The sequence below is a fragment of the Grampus griseus genome (assembly GCF_964374135.1).
Source record: "Grampus griseus genome assembly, chromosome: 15".
NCBI classification, from domain to species: domain Eukaryota; kingdom Metazoa; phylum Chordata; class Mammalia; order Artiodactyla; family Delphinidae; genus Grampus; species Grampus griseus.
In genome coordinates, this window is record NC_139009.1 from 897,664 (window position 1) to 915,835 (window position 18,172).

General features: G+C 58.8%; 1 protein-coding gene across 2 annotated transcripts in view; it reads right to left on the minus strand.

Annotated features, from left to right (window-relative positions):
- Positions 1–17,783, minus strand: part of PXDN (peroxidasin) — a gene marked incomplete at its 5' end in the record, with an annotated part of 67,492 nt that extends 49,709 nt beyond the window's left edge. For both annotated transcript variants that reach the window (XM_082672061.1, XM_082672060.1), the window contains one exon: positions 17,584–17,783. In XM_082672061.1, coding sequence (XP_082528187.1) covers positions 17,584–17,783 — 200 coding nt within the window. The remainder of the gene's footprint in view (positions 1–17,583) is intronic.
- Positions 17,784–18,172: the final 389 nt, after the last annotated feature.

The window sequence follows — 18,172 nt, forward strand, 5'->3', positions numbered from 1 at the left end:
GAACTTCCCTCTGGAGCCCTCCCAGGAGGTGGGTAATGTGCAGGCCCCTGGGTGCCGGGGGTGCCCGAGGGGCGAGTCCTTTATTCTCCAGAAACAGCTCTGAATTTCCTGCTGCGTCTGCTCTTCATCCAGAATCTCAGGTCCCAGAAAAAGGCCACACGGACAGAGGAGGGACGTGGGTGCTTGCAACACAATTCGCTAAGTGTTTCATCTTTCTGTCGTCTCCGCTTCCAGGATGTAAGCACGTGGAACCAGGGGCCCACCTCTTGGCTCGAGAGAACGGAACCTGCTTGGAGGGGCTCCCTCAGTGCTGCTGACGGACGGACCCGGGACGGGCCCTGAGCTGCTGCCGTCTCCGGGCCAACGGGTCCTCCTGCGCGGCCACCTCCCACTCCTGGGGAGGGGGACTAAAACACGGCTCGGGGGTCGGCAGCCCTTCCCACGGGGCGGGGGACGCACTCCGCGAGGGGCAGCAGCGTCCAAACTCTGCTGGGCCCTCAACCCGCCGCCCCAGCTCAGCGTCCTGAAGGTGGGACCTGAATTAGGTCAACTCTTCCACAACATTCTGATCAACTCGGTAAAGTCTGGTTCACTGAGTCATGTGTATGAATAAAGAGAAAACGGGAAGGCAAAAAAAAAAAAGCCATTGTTTTCTCCTGATAGAGAATTTTTAAAACACTGAATGGTTCAAAGCCCAGGACAGAAAACTATTTCGAACGAAAACGGACTTTGGGAAATAAACCAAGGTATTGACTCATCCAAAGGAAGCTCACGTGGAAGAGCGTTTACTCCGGTTTGGCTTTAGGTCTCGTACAGCTAAAAAGAGAGGCGAGGAAGAGCTCAGAGTGTTTTGCCAACTGGGAGTGAGAAGTGAGCTCCCACCTCGGAGAGGACCCTGGTTTCCACCTGATGGCCCGCACAGACCACGCAACAGCCAACATGTCCGTCACCCTGAAGGCATCACTGCGTCACTGCTGCTGACAACCGAGGGCAGTTCAGTGCTGGAGGGGGGGCTCTGTGGACAGCCCTCAGCAAACAGCGTTCAAGAGATGCACTGCCCCTGCAACCTCTCCAGCCCGCCAGGAGTCAGCAGGGACGCTGCTCATTTGAGGACGATTCGGTTCATCGCCTCGCCACTGCACTTGGACCGCTGGGTCATTTGTTAAGAACCTCCTTGGTGTCACCATCGCTGGGCCCCCAGGGAGCACTCGAGGGGCCCAACTCCAGCCCAGATCCCATCCCTCCCCTCCCAGAACCGGGGAAGGTGCCAGAGGAAGGCGCAGCTGGCTGTGCTCCAAGACTGGCCACGTGGGCCCAGGCAGTGACCCTGTCCCCTAAAAGGCCGGGCAGAAAGATGGTGGGATTCGGTCCCACGCGGTCTCCATGGCAACCTCTCCACTCTGTTGTCACGGCTACGTAGCCGAAGGCAGTGCCACAGCAAGGGACCTGCTCTGATCATGCGCAGCTGTGATCACACCTGAGGTTTGAAACGCAAAAACCTGCGACATCAGGAAGCACTACCTTCTGTTTTCAACTATTTAAAAACGTAAAATGCAGAGTTCACAGGACAGCAAAAGCAGGCACTGGCTGCTCCGGGTCTGGACGAGGGTGCGGTGAGGCAGCTGTCTGCCCACCGTCCCAGGAGATTGACCGTTCCTGGGCCTCCGTGTCAGGGGCATCGTCTGGGCCACGTGCAATGTCAAGCCCGCCCCCCACCGCCCCGCACCGCCTCACGGATGAACAAAATGTATCTATTGGTTCACGCGCTGCAGGCTGCGTCCTCTGGGAAAAATGCCCGAACTTCTCCCACGGCTGTTTAAAAACCGAAATCAGTGTTTTTCTTGCTTTCCAGACCAAAAATGGCCATAGCTGTGTACCAAAGACTCCTCTCTCCCAAGGCCCCTTCACGGCATCCCAGGACGCCCCCATGCAGGGGGCAAAGCCGAAGACAGCAGTGCAATTAGGGCAAAAGGCCCCCCTCTGTCTCTCAAGCAAACGCGGAGCCGAAACAGCAGCCTGGACGAGCGTGAAATCCGTTCTGCCCAGCGCGGCGCGTCAGTGAAAACACGGTGGCCTGACGCCCTTCTAGAGAGCAACAGCCCAGGAAGCAGTGCGCACACACGCCAGCAGAACCCGGCCCAGGCGTGGGAAACGGAGCTCCGCTTCTGCCGGAGAACAGGAGCAGGTGCGGGTGAGCGCGTCTCCGCGTGGGCGGGGTCTCTGCAACACCGCAGCTCCCCTGTCCCCCGCAAGGGGTCTCGGGGTCTCTGCCGGGCCCGGCTTCGCGCTCCAGCCCGTGGAAGCCCGAGGGGCTGCAGGGGTGAAGACACGGGCCTGGGCCCTGGTCTCGCCCTGAGTGGCCACCGCGAGCCTTGCGCCCATCCAAGGGGCCCCGAAAGCCTTCCGTCCAGGTCCCACGTGGGACATGGGAGGAATCTGTGCATGTGTGCCCACGTGTGTCCACAGACACACCTCCTCCAGGACAGGGCGCCCCGAGAGCTGCTCTGCGTAGGTGGATCAGTTTCCGAGTCGGGCACCAGGCAGGTCCAGATTCAAATCCCTGCTCTGCTCTTCCCTGGCTGTGCAATCCTGGACAAATGCCTTGACTTCTCTGATCCTTCCTCGGTTTGCTCATCTGCAGGATAAGGGGATGATGTCCCTGCCTCTCCTGTGAGGACCACATGAACCGAGACCAGCGAAGCAGGAAACGGGCCGGGGACAGGACCAGAGAGGCGGCAGCGGGCGGGGGTGGTGGGCACAGGTCACAGGTGCACCGAGTGCGCGGCAGCCCGGAAAGGGATGGGCCACCTCCCGCTGGCGTGCGCGGTGAGCCTTCATCTCACACTCAGAGGAGAGGTTCAGAGAAGGCAGTTAACTGGCCTGAAACCACACAGCCCACCTGGGCAGCCTACAGGGGGGCCTGGGGCCTCATCCTCCGCGCCAAAAGCGTGTCCCCGAGACCCCCCTTCCCCAGGCACAGTCCCACCAGCCCCCATCAGTGTGACCTGAAGACATCAGAGCGGCACCCAGCAAGCCCCAGTTTCCACCTGGTGAAGATGCAGGTGCGGCTGGAAAGACTGGTGTAATTTCAGCATAGCATTTCTCTGGGGCGCCGAAGCCATCCCAAGTCCATGTCCAGAAACCCGGCCGTGTGAGACTCCCCTCCCACTGCCCATCCCCCAGCAGGTCTCTACCCAGCGAGGAGTCCACAGCGCGTTCCCAGGTCCGACGCCCCCGGATCAGCACAAACGCTTTCAGCCGCGGCAGGTGGATCCAACCAGTCTCAGCGGCTTTCCTGACTGGTAACCACACCAGCAAGAACAAGGGATGTTGGACACCACGGGGAAGACTCCACGGGCCAGCTCCGGAGACTCGCCTCATTTACCTGATGGTGAAACTGCTGACATGGGCAAGTCCTATTAACAGCGGAGTCTCATGCAGAAGGAATCACAGAATTAGAACATTAGCCCGGCTGGACGGGCAGGTCAGGAACCACCAGAAGAGACGCCAAAGCACCTGCTGACGGGCCCGGCCTCCCCCTGGCTCCGCACGCGCTCAAGGCACCATCCACGCGCGTGGACCCCGACCCCGCGCCCTGCAGGGCTGGCCAGACTAAATGGACGGACACCGGCGGCCCAGCATGTCCACGGCTGCCACCTGCCGCCCGGTCCTGGCTCCGCCCCTGACCTGCCACCTGCCGGGCACAGACATCAGCCCACAGCCGTGCTGTGGCCTCACCTGGAAACCAGACGCTCAGTGAGTCAGGACGGAGACCACGTGCCTGGAAGACGGCCACCTCGGGGTGAGCGGGGAGAGGCACACAGGGACCCACTGACACCACCCCTGGGTCACCAAGGTGATCCAGGCACAGAGGAAAGCTCACAGACGGAGAAGCAGATGGGACAGGTGGAGGGAGGGGCAGGGTGCACACAGGCACACAGGTTTCTCCTCGTGGAGGGTCAGGAGATCAGTAATACAGAAGTAAGTCCACGGACGCCCTGGGAAGAGACAAAGTTTCTACGCCCCAAGGGTTACGGGATGCGGGATAGAAAGTATTTTTCTTTTCCTTACCGTGTTAAAAAATCTTAAATGAACGATCACGCTTATATAATAGCTCATAACTAAAAGATGTTTTTTTTCCTTTCCTTGCTAAATGTAATTTTAAACAAACTAATCAAGTTTTGGGCTCAAGCAATAAAAACTCATTCAACAACTTGCAGCCTCAACCAGGAACAGGGGCGCCACACCCTCTGGCTCTTCTCTGAGAGTCTCTCTCCCGGGCCAGAGGTGCCTTCACAGGAGTCCAGGTGTCCGCGCTCCAGCCACCCCCCTGCCCCACCTCTGCCCTCTCTGCTTCACTGGAGCTCTGAGCCTCTAATGGGCTTTTATGGCTGCCCTGGACCCTCACAGCACAGCCTGCCAGCCTCAGCTCCACCGCTGACTGTTTATTCCCTTAGTATTTTCTAGTTCCTGTTCCCCAGAGAGACATGTGTCTGAGCTAAGCCTGATCACAAGTAACCGGCCAGCACGTGGACTGACTGTCTTGGATCTGGTATCCACCTGGATCCAACCAGCTATGGCTGAGAGAACCAGGGTCACGCGACACTCGACACGGACCGGCATCAGTCAGGGTTCCCTGGAGAAACAGAACCAACAGGACGTGTGTGTGCGTGTGTGTGGGGGTGGGGGGGTGCGCATGTACAGAGAGAGACTGAGATTGGTTTCTGTTAAGGAAAGACTTATTGTGGAGGCCGGCAGGTCCACAGTTTGCAGGTGAGCCTGCAGGATGGATCCCCAGGGAAGGGCCGCCGTCTGCTCCCAGGGCCGTGTCCTGCTTTTCTTCTCTTAAGTCTTTCCACTGATGGGGGTGAGGTCCACCTGCGCCGTGGAGGGCCATCTGCTTACTTACTGACTTAAGTGTTCATCTCCTCTAAAAACACCTCCGCAGAAACCTCTAGAATAATGTTTGACCAAATATCTGGGCACTGTGTCCCAGCCAAGTTGACACATAAAGCTAACCACCACAGACACCCAAGCGTGCTGAGATGTACCCTACTTGTTACAACAAATATTATAATTTACACAATTGAATGGGCTGAGTTTGTTCTTACAGAGACAGACAGAGCTTACTCTTTGAGTTCAGCAAAATAAACGGATAAATCATGTTATCCCACTGGGCGTTCGTCCAAGACTTAGCCAACTGGCAAGCGGACAGTCACAGAACCCAGCAGAGACCAAGCCCAGGAAGCAGATTTCAGGCTCTACCAAACAGATTGATTTTTCCTGTTGCTTTTCTAACAGCCTCGAATCAGACTGCGCCGTAGTTACCACCACGGAGGAAATGGATCAAAAACAGAATCAACAGATACTGATACCAAATAGTTACCCTCCACCAAGACGCTCCGGGAGCATCTAACCGAGGAGGCTTCCTACACACACAGATCTTGAGTTTTTAGGAAGACGGGACGTGCAAGCCAAGTTCATTACTGAATGAGAACACATTTCTCGGGTGTAAGCGATGGGGTTTCATCAACCAGGACGAAAGAAGTGCGGGGCCAATAATAAACCCCAAGGACCTTAAAGTGGATGGTCAGAGGCGAGCCCTCAGGAAAGGTTCCGAGGGGAGGGGACACGAAACGGAGCCTTGTGACGGGAGGAAAGGTGGTCGAGGTGGTCCTTAGCCGACCACCTTAGCCGAGGTGGTCCCTCCTGAAATTTCCCCTCCGCTTTCATTAAGGGGATCCCACGCTGCCAGCCTGACCCGCCTCGCCGGCCTCTCCTTGGCAGGGATGCCGGCGCAGTCCTCTCCCTGTGCCCTGATGTCCAGACTTCTTATGGTCTCACAGTCCTTCTCCAGTGAGAAATCGAGAAGCCCTAATGCAGCGCCCACCGCATGTAATGCACTGGGTTATCTCCAGCACCCAGGTACTAGTCCAGCAGGATCCTTGAAAGAACTGAGAAAGTAATCACTCTAATCATTTTCTGTTGGGCTTCCTTCTCTCACAACCCAGCTGAGAAAGGCTGCTAGACACGCAACTCTGAGAAACCACAGAAAAATGGGAAGAAGGCTTCTCTAAGACTAGGGAAAATAACGAGGAAGTTGGATTTTAAGCCAGTGCATTCTGAGTTTAGGAGGAAAGAGGCTTGGGTCTAAGAAAGTTCTTCCCAGGCGACCTCCTTTCTATAACCACCCCCTCCCCTTGCTGGGCTTCCAACCCCACCCCTGAACCACGGGGGTGGGACGGATTGGGGACAGGTCTGCATCAGGATAGAGGCACACAGCCTACACCACAGACTCTGCCTCATGGCAGTGGGGTCTACACATCTCAGCACCAGTGCCTGACACTTACCAAGGACACCAGAATGAGGGGGGGAGGGACAAACAGACGGGCAGATGGATGGATGGATGAATGGATGAAGCCGTAGGTGGTTATGGAAGGATAGATGCATGAATGGATGAATGGGTGGACAGATGGAAAGGCAGATGGATGGATGGATGGATAGATGGATGGACAGACAGATGGACGGGCAGATGGAAGGGCAGGTGGAAGGGCAGATGGATGGATAGATGGATGGACGGACAGATGGACGGACAGATGGAAGGGCAGATGGATGGATGGACGGACAGATGGACGGACAGATGGAAGGACAGATGGAAGGGCAGATGGATGGATGGATGGATAGATAGATGGACGGACAGATGGAAGGGCAGATGGATGGATGGATGGGCGGAGAGATGCGTGGGTGAGTGGATGGAAGGGGTGACACAGGCATTGACCTAAGAAAATTGCACATCAAAATAACACGCACAAGGAAACAAATGCTCAGGATTAATATTTGGCCACCCGCTGCCATGCCAATACCAACATCCCACGTGTCTGAATAAGTAACAACGATGACTAACTGCACCCGCTTTAATTGCTATTTTTAAAAGTTGAAGTGCTGCTTAGCTGGTTATGGACTTTTAGAAATATTGTTTCATTCCAGGAAGTGACAAGCCTAATCTAGGCTCTTCCCCTAAAGGAAGCCGTGACGAGGAAAAGAAGCATAAATGTAACCAGCGCTGCAGATGGGTGCAGCCCGCATTCCTGGGCGAACGGCTCCGCACTTGTCTGCAATCTCATTTCTTTCTGAGTAAAGAAATCTCCCGCCTGAGGGCTGTGTTGGCCTCACTTTTCCCCACAGACGGGAACATATCAATCCAAACGTTGCAGGGGCAAAATCTTCCCATCTTTACCAATCCCAGCCTTTCATTTATTTAGAGTAACTCTGAATTTCCACTCACATCCTTAATTCTTAGCAAATAATTAACGTTAGATCTGGCAGGAACGGCATTTTAGAAAAGTTGGGAAAGGCAGGAGCTCGATTACGGAGCGTTTCCTGGGTCCCATGAAAGGCACCTTCCGGGTGCAGCATCACAAGGGGAGTTTAGACGCTTCTTGAACACTTGGGTTTGGCCTGGGAGAGAGAACGCCTATCTAAGAAGCACTGAAAACGAGCCTGGTGGTATTTCCTGTTTGCATTGCAAGTATCTGCTTCAATTAAAGGAGCCCCGGCGTCCTAGCTCTCTCCCGCTGCCTGTCTTCCCTCCTCTGGACTCCTCTGGTTCACGTCCGGATCAATAAACCCAGATGTGATGATAACAATAGCTTCCCCAGCAGAGCATCGACCAGGCAGGCTGTGTCAGGAGTTACACACGCATCCCCTTCCTCATGCCCAGGACGCCCCTGCAGGTGGGAAACCGAGGCTTCAAGGGGTGAGAACCCTGCCCAGGGGTGCACATCGGGAAAGCTGGGAACCAGCGCCCCGGCCGGGGCCGACCACACCCTGAGCTGCAGCCTGGCTGGACGAGCTCTCCTTCCCCCTCAGTGGGACGGGCATCTCCCACAAGGTCAGCCTCCGTCATCAACACCGTGGCTCCGTCTCCCTGCCCAGGAGACCACAGCTTGGCCAAACCGAAGGCAGCCTTGTCCATTTCCACGCCCGGCACCTTGCCTGCAATATCTCCACGCAGGTTCCTCCTGGCATGTCGCATATAATAATTAACAACTTTGAACTTGACAGAACCTCAAAGGCAAGAAACTTTCTCCCCAGAGAAGATTAGGCGGAGACTGCTGAAGGTTAGAAGTGTCCTGCTGCTCTGGGGGGAACTGCCCGGCTCCTAACCAGCCACATAAACCCTGAGACCCCACTCCGAGGAAGGCCTGGGGTGAGCGAGGGGAGACCTTGCGGGGCAGGCAGCGCGACGAGGCCCCTCCCCAGTCCCCGCGCCCTGAGGTCACAGCGTCTCCACTTGGAAAACGGGAGGGCGCTGTCCCGCCCCATCGCTCACGGATTCCGGATTTGAGAATTTTCCCAAAGTCGATCCTCGTGGTGTCTCTGTCACCACCGAGGACGGGCACAGAGATGACGATGATGTGTCCAGTGTCCTTTTCAGGGTCTATTTGGTGCCATGTTGCTCGCATTTTTGTGCCTTTTGTTGGTGACTCTGCTGTTTAAAATTGCCCCCGAGTGCGGTGCCAACAGGCGTCCGGTCACGGGGAAAACACGTGTGTGTGGGGTCGGCTTCCTCCGGGCACGAGTCTGTGCTGCCCTGAGCTCCACGTTGACAAACCAACAACAGACGTCAAGTAAGGTATCTAAACAGAAGCTCACAAAGCCGGGTTGTGCCTCAACTGATGGATGACAACAGTGCCGTGGCCTGCGCCGGGCTGGACGCTGACCCTGTGTCTCTTGGAAGCAAGGGTCCTGGGTCACTAACAGAATTCGCAGAGACTACGTAGAACACAGCCCTGCGAATAACGAGAATCAACCTTAAACTTCGCCTCCGCTGACAGAGATGGTGCTGAGCTGGGCCTCTCCCAGCCCCTCCCACCTCAGATCTCGGGGCCCGGCGGAGACATCCAACCACAGGGCAGAGACCACACAGGAAACTGGCCACAGACGGGGTGGCCGGGACCCAACATAAGCCAGGCTGCGCTGCAGCCTGGGGAGGGGCCCACACAGGAGCTGGCACAGTCTTCAGGACGTGCTGGCATCAAAGCCTCCAGAGAGAAAACCCGGGACCACCATCGAAGTGCGGCTACCGAGGGAGGGCGCACAGGTGCGCGTGCCACGTCTCCACGGTCAGGTGTGAGAGGCGCCCTCGGGGCCGTGCGCCCCGCATCCTGCAGACGATCCACAGAACACAGCAGACGTAGACGGCTGACAGACAGATGGAGCGGCAGACACGGACAGACATGCAGACACCCCAGCATTCCGTGTCCACGTGCGCTCACATGACTGTTCGTGTATCTGAGGGAAAGCCCGGCAGGTTAACAGTTTCCTCTAATGATAGAAATGTGAGTCATTTATTATGGTGTTTTTATTTGTATTTTCACATTTTTCTACCATGAACATGTACAGCTTGCATAAAAATATTTAAAAATATGTTGGAAAAGAAGAGTAAACAGGACAGGGCACTGGAGTGGGTGAGGGGCAGCCTCCACAACCTCCTGCTTGCAGCTGCTGGGGAGATGCTGCCCCCCACCTACCCCCACCCCCCGGGGCGGAAAGGCTGTACCTCCAGCCAAACTCCACCCACGATGACCACCCCTGCAGGGCCTGAGAGAAGGCAGCCTGTAAATTTCCAAAAACCCAGTGTAAACCCAAATATGCCTCGTCCTGGCAGAAAATCTGGAGTCAAGCGCTTGGCTTCTAAGAAACCCGACTGTGATCTATGGGTTACCGCCACAGGCGGTTCAACACCTGCCACGATAATTACACGGCGCAGCTCTCTGTTGAGGAGGAATGAACAAAATTCTTGTTAGAAGAAGGAGCTTCTAGTTTTTAAGCTCTGTTTACCCATGATGGCCCCTGCTACAGCCCTCAGTGGGGCCTAAACTAACGGGGGGCTGGAGCAGGGGGCCACCATGCGGCACAGGAAGCAGGGCCGACACCTCGCAGCCATCTCTGTTCTGCACGTGAGGGGCCAGAGGTGCCCACATGCAACAGCAGCGCCTGGAGAGGACACAGTGAAGGCAGCACGGCAGCCACGCACCGCCCGTCCAGCACGTCCGACACTCCCAGTGCAGTTTTCCTTCCCGGGAAGGCCCTAAACAACGTGCCAGAGACCGCCAGGCACCAGGTGGGGACAGGAGACCAGTGCCCCCCAGGCAATGTGCGCACAAGTGGTGTGTCCCCTCGGGGCCGTCGAAGCCCTGGACCCTCCTCTCGCTCACTCCCCCCTCCGCTTCCCTGACAGCCTGGAGGGCCAGGGACCAGGACAGCAGAGCTACAGGGTGGACAGAGCCTGGGTCCCCAGGTCACTGGTAGAGCACCGTTACCTTAAAGGGCCAGACAGGAAAGGTACTGTCATGTCACAGCTACCCAGCTCTGCCTTTGGCGTCAGAAGCAGCCGCAGCCACAGGTGGGCGAAGGGCGTGGCACCCAGGCCACGGCCCTGCTGGCCGGGTCTGCAGGCCCCGGGCTGAGCGCAGAGCCTCCAGTGACAGCTGCCAGCGAGGACATCTGCCCTGGGTTCTGTGTGAGGGAAGGAGGAGCTCACACTGCTTTAAGCCGCCGAGACCCTGCGACCATTTACTTTGCAGCTGCAGTTGAACCCCCCTGCCCGACACAACAGCCTTCCAAAGGCAAACGGGGAGCAGCGGGTTGGACGGTTTTTAGTTTGGGGCGTGTGAAAGCGTTACTCTACTTGTTACTTTCTTCATAAGCCACACTGCTATAAAGCTGCAGAAGAATTTAATGAAGGTTTTACAAAATTACAAGAAGAGATGGGATAACAGGGGCCAGACCTCCTCCCGGCTGAAACAACCAAAAGCTGACAAAATACATGAAACAACTGTTTTCAAGATACCGCGCATGGGTCAGCAATGGACAGGATCCCTGAGGGAGTGAAAACGAAGGAGGTGAGCACAGAACCGCCCCAGGTTGCTGCCCAAGGGACGGCGAGAACCCACAGGACGCAGACAGGACAGCTGGAGCTCCAGGGACAGAGACAGGACACCAGGGAGCCTGGAGCGTCAAGCGCTCAGCGCAGCCGTGCGTGTGAGGGCAATAAAGCTCAGAGCAGAGATCAGCAAAACAGAGAAAGGAAAAACCAAAGAGAAAGATCCATGCGTCCGAAAGCTGGGTTTCTGCAAAGGTCAATACAACGGAAAAACGTCTAGGCGACCGATCAGGAGAAAACGGGAGAGCAGACACACGTTTCCGACACCAGGAACCAGAGAACGGACGTCCCTACACATCTTCAGACGTTCGGAGGGTAACGGGGAACTTCACGATGGATGGCTGTCCCAGGATCGTGCGACGTGGCCGAGCTCCCAGCTCCCAGGGCTCACTGAGGAAGAAACTGTCCCCAACAGCCCTGTGTTTACTGAAGAGTTTGAGATCACAGTTTAAAACCCTCGCAGGAAGCCCAGCCCAGCCCGGGGGCTTCCCTGGGAAGCTGGAGCAGACCTCTAAGCGGCACTAAGCCGCGTGCCCCCTGCTCTCCCCTCACACCCGCTCTGGGAGGCAAGGTCTGCCCTGATACGCAAAGCAGACAAAGACATTCCAGGACAGGAGAACAAAGCCCAGAGCCCCTGGTGAGCACAGATGCAGTCATGCCCAGTGAGGCAGAACTCGGGACGAAGGGCTGCCAGGGGCGCGGACCCCGCGGGTGAGGACGCTCCTGACTGTGGCGACGGCTGCACAGACCGGACACAGCACGGTCCCCCGAGCGCGCACCGCGAACACGAACTCCTGCTGTCCTGCCAGCGGAATCCCCACGAGGCTTCTGATTTTCCTCAGGGAAAATTCATCCAGACAGAGGTCGGAAAAGGGAATCGTCACTGGTTAAGCTTCCACCACAGACCTGACCGTAGAACAGAAGGGGACGAGCCTGCGGGCTGCCCGTGGGCCTCTGAGCTCCGTGGGCTGGGTGACAGCAGCCTGTACGCACCCAGCCGCCCTCCCGAGCTCCCCTGGGGCTGGGCATCCAGACGCCAGCAGGCACCATCCCTCTGCAATGAGCTGGTCATCCGGTGGGCACCCAGCTCCGAACAGACCACCCTTCAAGGGAGGCTGACGGAAACCAGACAAGGCCAAGGAGAGCCCTGGGGACACAGCGTCAGATCACTGCCCACCCAGGGTCTGCGGGGGAAGTTCTCTGCAGTCTGCGTCCCCTCGGAGAGAAAGGCAACAGTGTCCAGAAAAAAGAAACTGATCAAATCAGCAGGGGTAACTGACCCTGTACCCGAGCCAGGAAAAGGGGAGCTGAGAATTAAGTCCTGAAACAACTAACACGTTCTGACTTCAACTTTTTGCCAGTTTTGATTCAGTCACATGAGTCATCGTTGGACTGAGCGAGCCCGGGATTTGCTAAGTTTTCTGTGGGCTGGGAGCATCTGAAGAGAAACCAAGGGACCAGGAGAGGAACACGTGGGGTTTCTATTTTTCAAAAATAACTTCAAGGTAAAGAAAACATGAACCACTGGACTTACCAATTTAGAAAGATCCTAAGTTATCGAAGATGTTATTTTAAACACCAAAAGGCATTCCCTCACCCAGTGACACACGTGGGCTGAGTTTTGTGCAGGTGCTACATGAGACACGTAGTTACCAGTTCAAGTTCAAGGCCGACCCCAGGGAGCTGCCGGCCAGCAGAGACACATAGTAACACACGAAATGTCCCAATTGACTATTTAAGCATCAAATTCAGTGATGTTTAACTGCGTTTCAATTGAATTCACCCAAAACTGTATTTGCAAACAAACCATTTGCTCGTGTACCCCCAAAAGCACATGGAACTGTCACAATTCAAACGCTCGTTAAACCGGACGCTAAGCTGAGAGACCTGACGTCTCGGGCACTGAAGGCCGGCAGCGCCCCGCCGGTGCACACTGGTGGAGGGAGACGGGAGGCTGGGCCCAACTCTAGCCCTGGGCGCTGCCCTCAGAGCTTGGCCGGGACCCCGAGGCCCCCATTCCCTCACCACGGCACCTACTCCAGTTTCTTCCTGTTGGCAAGTGCCCAGGAAAGAGGTCGGCATCTCCAGCCAACGAGACAGAACCTCCGACTCAGCCGGTGGGAACCAGCACAGGCGCACGGACCTTCCAGCGCTCACCCATTTGTCAAACAGATGACGGGCCCAGCTCCGGAGACTGGGATGCTGTCGCTGTTCTGTTGACACCTGACCGTGGCACCTGTCCAGCCTGCCCCCCTGCCACCTCTTCTAATAAAATGCCCGCCTTCCCCCAGGCAAGGAGCCCTCTCCCGCTTCCAGGCCACGCGTCCTCAGGCAGGGCAGGTCGTGTCCTTAGCTCCAGGGGCCGCCAGGCCCGGGCCTGGTGGGCACGACCGCCCACCGCCCAGGGTGTGCTGGGGACAGACAGCGGGTCTGTTCACACGATTCCCAGAACTCGGGCTTGTGACCGAGACTCACCTCCTGCACTTAGGCCATCGGAAGGGAAGCCGACGACAGCTGCCGGGCGTCACCAGCAGGGAAGCTGAGTCATAGCACTGAGGAGGCGGCCGGGGACGCACAGAGGGGAGGGGACCGCGTCCAGGCTGTGGTGTCCACACCCTGGACAAAGCGGAGCTGCCCCCGGATTCGCAGTCACAGGGCCCCATGTGCTCTTTTTACAACGACTTCCTTGACTCACTAATAACACAGTGAGGGGCGGGGGGGGGGGGGGGCTTCTAGCTGCCCTGCTGCAGTTTCCAAGGAAGCTTTTCCAGATGCAGCTTCCAAAGGCATGTTTTCAAGAGTAAAGCTGTGTCCAAACTGAGCACGGCCCCAGGACCACTCCCTGATGGCTGACGTCACACACAGCATCCCAGGTGGCCTCTGGAAGCCTCCTCGGGTCACCGAGGTCTCCTCTCCGCGCACAGCACGCTGGGCGTTCTTAAAGCCGTGGGCTCAGGACGCCACCATTTTGGAAAAATAAATTACCAACATTCAGATACTTGAAAAATATCCCTCTGGGCTGCTGTGAGAATGAAGACTTCGACTTCATCCCAACAGGGGTCTAAGGGCAGAACCTGCTCGGGTAAGCCACGGGCTGCAGCTTCAGGCCCGTTGTCACGGCCTGCACGGTGTCCTGCAGAGACCGACAGCCAGAGGCTGCTTTGCTGACCTCGTGAGGCCTCACCCAGGGGAGGAGAGGCCAGCCCTGCCTGGAGGCCGAACGCGTCCCCGCAGGACGGGTGGCGGGAGAGAGGGAACTCCCTGAACCCCAGGAAGACAGGGGAGGGGACGTGCAGCTGACAGCCTGCCCACCTCCCGGCCCAGGAACGCTCCCTCGCTCCAGCCACCTGGAGGCCATAGGCCTCACCTGGGCGCACAGGGAAGCGGTGGGAAGTTGGATCCTCCCGTCGGCCGGCTTCCAGGAGCTCCAGTGGAGGCTGGTAAGGGGAGACGCTGTGCCTTGGGGGGCTAGTCCCCAGGGAGCACCAAGACCTACTCCGAGTATGGGAATATGACCCCAAAGACGGGTGGTCACTCGCCCAGACCTCCAGAGGCACTGGCGCCCAGGGCTGGCCTCCTGCAGGCCCCCTCGGCCAGACACGCCTGGATGGCCAGTTGCCCTCATCACAGGGCCGCAGGGCCTCCCTCCCCAGCACCCCAGGGGACCCGGGACCCTGAGAGGCGGGAACCGGAAGCTGGCCCAGGCCCAAACACATGGGTCAGCAGACGTCGAGGGATCTGAGGACAGCTGCCCGGCAGGCTGACCACGAGCCCAGGGGAGGAGCTCTCGCCAGCCCCCGGCCCCGGGCGCCCTCCGACGCCAGGGCTTCCTGTCACATGGACGGCGGCTTTGGAGCTGCCTGGACCGTGGGGTGGGAGCCAGCTTTAAGGAGGCGACCCCACGACCGCACAGACGAGGCCACGGAGAGAAGGACGGGGTCGGGGGTGGGGCGCGGAGGGCTCGCGAGGACTCATGAGGCGGGCGGTGTAGAACGTGTCCTCCCGAGAGGTCCCAGCGGAGGACGGAACCGGGCCAAGTAGACCGCACACTGCTTAGGTTTTAGCGCTAGCTGTTTCATCATCACCGTGACAAACGTCTCCCATAGTGCTGAGCAGAGTAAAATACTCAAAAACTAAACAAGTGTTTCTACAAAAGCTGAGCTGAGCTGAGTACCACACCCGCTGGGGAAGGGACCCGCTGCAGCCCCGGAGCCCGAGGGCTCCAGATCCCAGGGCGGCTAGAACGCCGCTTTCTACTTTCCAGGGTCAAACCGGAATCCCAGGACACTCTCGGACCATGATTTCTGAAGCCCAACCACGCGGCAAAACAGTCCACTCTTGGGCCCCACCTGGACACACCCTAAAACGCCCCGAGCAGGACACAAGTCTGACATGCCCAGAGATTCCCACTCAGTCTTTCTGGGGGGGCCGAGGGGAGGGTCCCGAAAGCAAAGGGATGAAGTGATGGCTGGACGGCCCAGTTAAGTCTGGGGCCGGGTCTTCACTTACCCTCACATCTTTCAAGTCCCCAGTTGCCACCAAATCATTTTTTAAAAATAGAAAACGGCAGCAGATGCATGAGAGCAGAGACCTGGGAGAAAAGCTGCAAGTGAACACTGAATGTTCCTGCACAAGTGGAACTTGTGACATGACTGCACCCCAACGAGCAGCCCCCCAGGAACGCGCCAGACCGGACCCCGCAGCCCACAGGCGGCAACATGGCGCCCCCAAGCTGGTCTCTGTCTCATCATCACCGCCCCCCTCTGTGTCCCCAGCTCCGGGCCCCCAGTTGGGCCCCCTCCCACCAGGACTCAGCTCTTCCCCTGTCCCTGGTGCACACCGGCAGCGATGGGAGCTTCCTCCCCCTGCGCCCGTGTCTACGCAGCTGTCAGCTGGGTCTGTGTCCATGTCAGCGATAATCTGCTTGGTTCTGTGAGGGATCTGGTCAGCTTTGCACGCCCTGTCCCCTCACAGGATCAACGAGACCACGCAAGGTCATTTCAAAGCATCTTTAAAAACTATAAAACCCCGCGAAAGCATAAGGCACAGGAGGATTTCTGGAAATCTTGCCAGTTACCTATCACGTCACTTTCCCTGCCTACCCTCAGCTGTTTTACAAAACCCTATGAGGTTCTGTGGAGAATCTCACCGCCCGCAGGACGCTGGTGGCTCCGTTTCTGTTCTACAACAACCACATTTTAAAATATTGTTCTTTTTAAAAAGCCATTAAGATGTGAGGGCAGAGCCCAGTACGAGTATTAGACTTCGGCCAGATGTGAAAAATGGCTTCAGGGTCCAGGTTTTTTCCACTGACTCACTGAAGAATTAAACGACTGCCTCCAGGACACCCTCACTTCGCCGGTTACGGGCCCCCTCCTCAGCGCCTGATGCCCTCCTGCTGGCCCGCCTCGGCTGGCTGGCCAGCCCTCCACACGGGAAGGAAGCCCGTGCCTGTCTCTCTCGGAGGAGCGGTTTCCAGGCTGCGAGGGGAGTCCCGCCGAGGACCCCGAAGGAAGCTGCCAGTATAGCCGGCGGCCGCTAGGAGAGTGGTCTGTCCGTGCACTTTGTTTTAAGAGTAGGAACACTGACCGCCCACTTCCTGAATAGTCCACTCAATATTTTACAACTTTCGCAGGCTCTTCGCGGTGCCAAAGTACTCTAGCTCAGCCGAGAAAAGTGGAAACTATTTTTGGCATTCAGAGGAGCAGCGGTAGGACGCTGAACACAGTCAGCGCCTGGAACGCAGGCTGCCTTTACAGATTTTGAAACTTTCTAATCAGAGGCGCAGCCAAATAGGCCTGCTGCACTCGGCGCACCCGGGGCCGGGATCCTCTAGGGAGGGCGGGGGTCGGCCGGCGAGGGCGCGATGCATCCTGCCAACCGGAGCGCCGGGTCTCCGACGGCACCACCAGGGCGCGCCCCGGCTGGAGATGAGGGCGGGGACGTGCCCCGGGAGCAAACCCGCTTGGACCCCGACTGTATCCACCCCCGGGCCGCCCGCGCTGCCCCGCAACTCGGGGACCCGCACCGCGGCGCCTCCCGGAACTCGGCCAGGCTAGCTCACGGCGCAGAGAAAGCCCCAGAGAACCGTGCGCCCCACGGGCCCCGGGACAACCCGGGCAGGAGGCTCTCGGCGCCCCGGCAGATGCGGGGACGTGAGGTCACGGAGGGTGCGCCACGGAGGGCCCCTCCCCGCCCCAGAGCCGGGACAGGGGTGCCGCGCTCGGGGAGGAGGGGAAAACGGGGAGCGGGAACCGCCGAGTAGAAGGAGGGGGGAAGAGGGGGAGGGGAGAGGAAGGGGGAGGAGAGGAAGCCGGAGGAGGGGGAAGCCGGGCCCCAGGAGAAGAGGGGGCCGGAGAGGGACGGGAGGGGGAGGAAGGCGAGCGGAGGAGGGGAGCCAGCAGGACCGGGCCGGGCAGGGCGGAGGGCTTTCCCCGGCGGCTGCAGACAACTTTCCCGTCCCTCGGGGATGCCGAGCTCCGAACAAAGGCGGCTCCGGAGGCGGCGCGCGCTGCGCTCAGGTCCGCCCCCCTCCCGGCCACGGAGGACAAAGGCGCTGCCGCGCGACCCTCCCCCCGGCCCCCGGGACCCGGCCGCCCCGCGCGCCCACGTCCCCCGCGCCCCGCCGGACTCACAGGATGGAGGTCTGCGGCGCCACGGCGGGCACGGCCTCCAGCAGCAGATGCATGCAGCGCACCGTGGTGCGGAAGCACAGGCAGCGGCTCGGACACCCGTTGCCCTGCTTGGGGGCGACCGCGGCCAGTGCCCCCCAGCACGAGCACAGCACGAGCGCCAGCAAGCAGGGGCGCGCGGGGCGCGCGTCGCGCACGGCCATGGCCCACGGCGCGCAGGACGCTTGGACTCTGCGACCGACCGCGAGGGCCCGGCGTGTCCAGCGCCGCCGGCTGCGGCCCACGTCCCAGCTGCGCGCGGGGGGCGGGGGGCGCCAGCTGTGCACATGCGCGCGGCTCCTCCCCGCCCGCCCCCTCCTCCCCAAGGGCCGGGGCGGGGCGAGGACCTCCTGCCGGGCGTCGGGCCGCGGCGCTGCCCCGGGTGCGGAGCTCAGGTTGGGCCCCCGGGTTCCAGTCCCAGGTCTGCGCCCACGACCGGAGGCCTCGGCCAAGTTGCTCCGCCTCGCCTAGCCGCCGTTTCCACATGTGTGCAGTAGGGGTGGAGGTTGTTTTATAACACGCGTTCGCAGTGCTTAGCAAGCTGCAGTCAGGA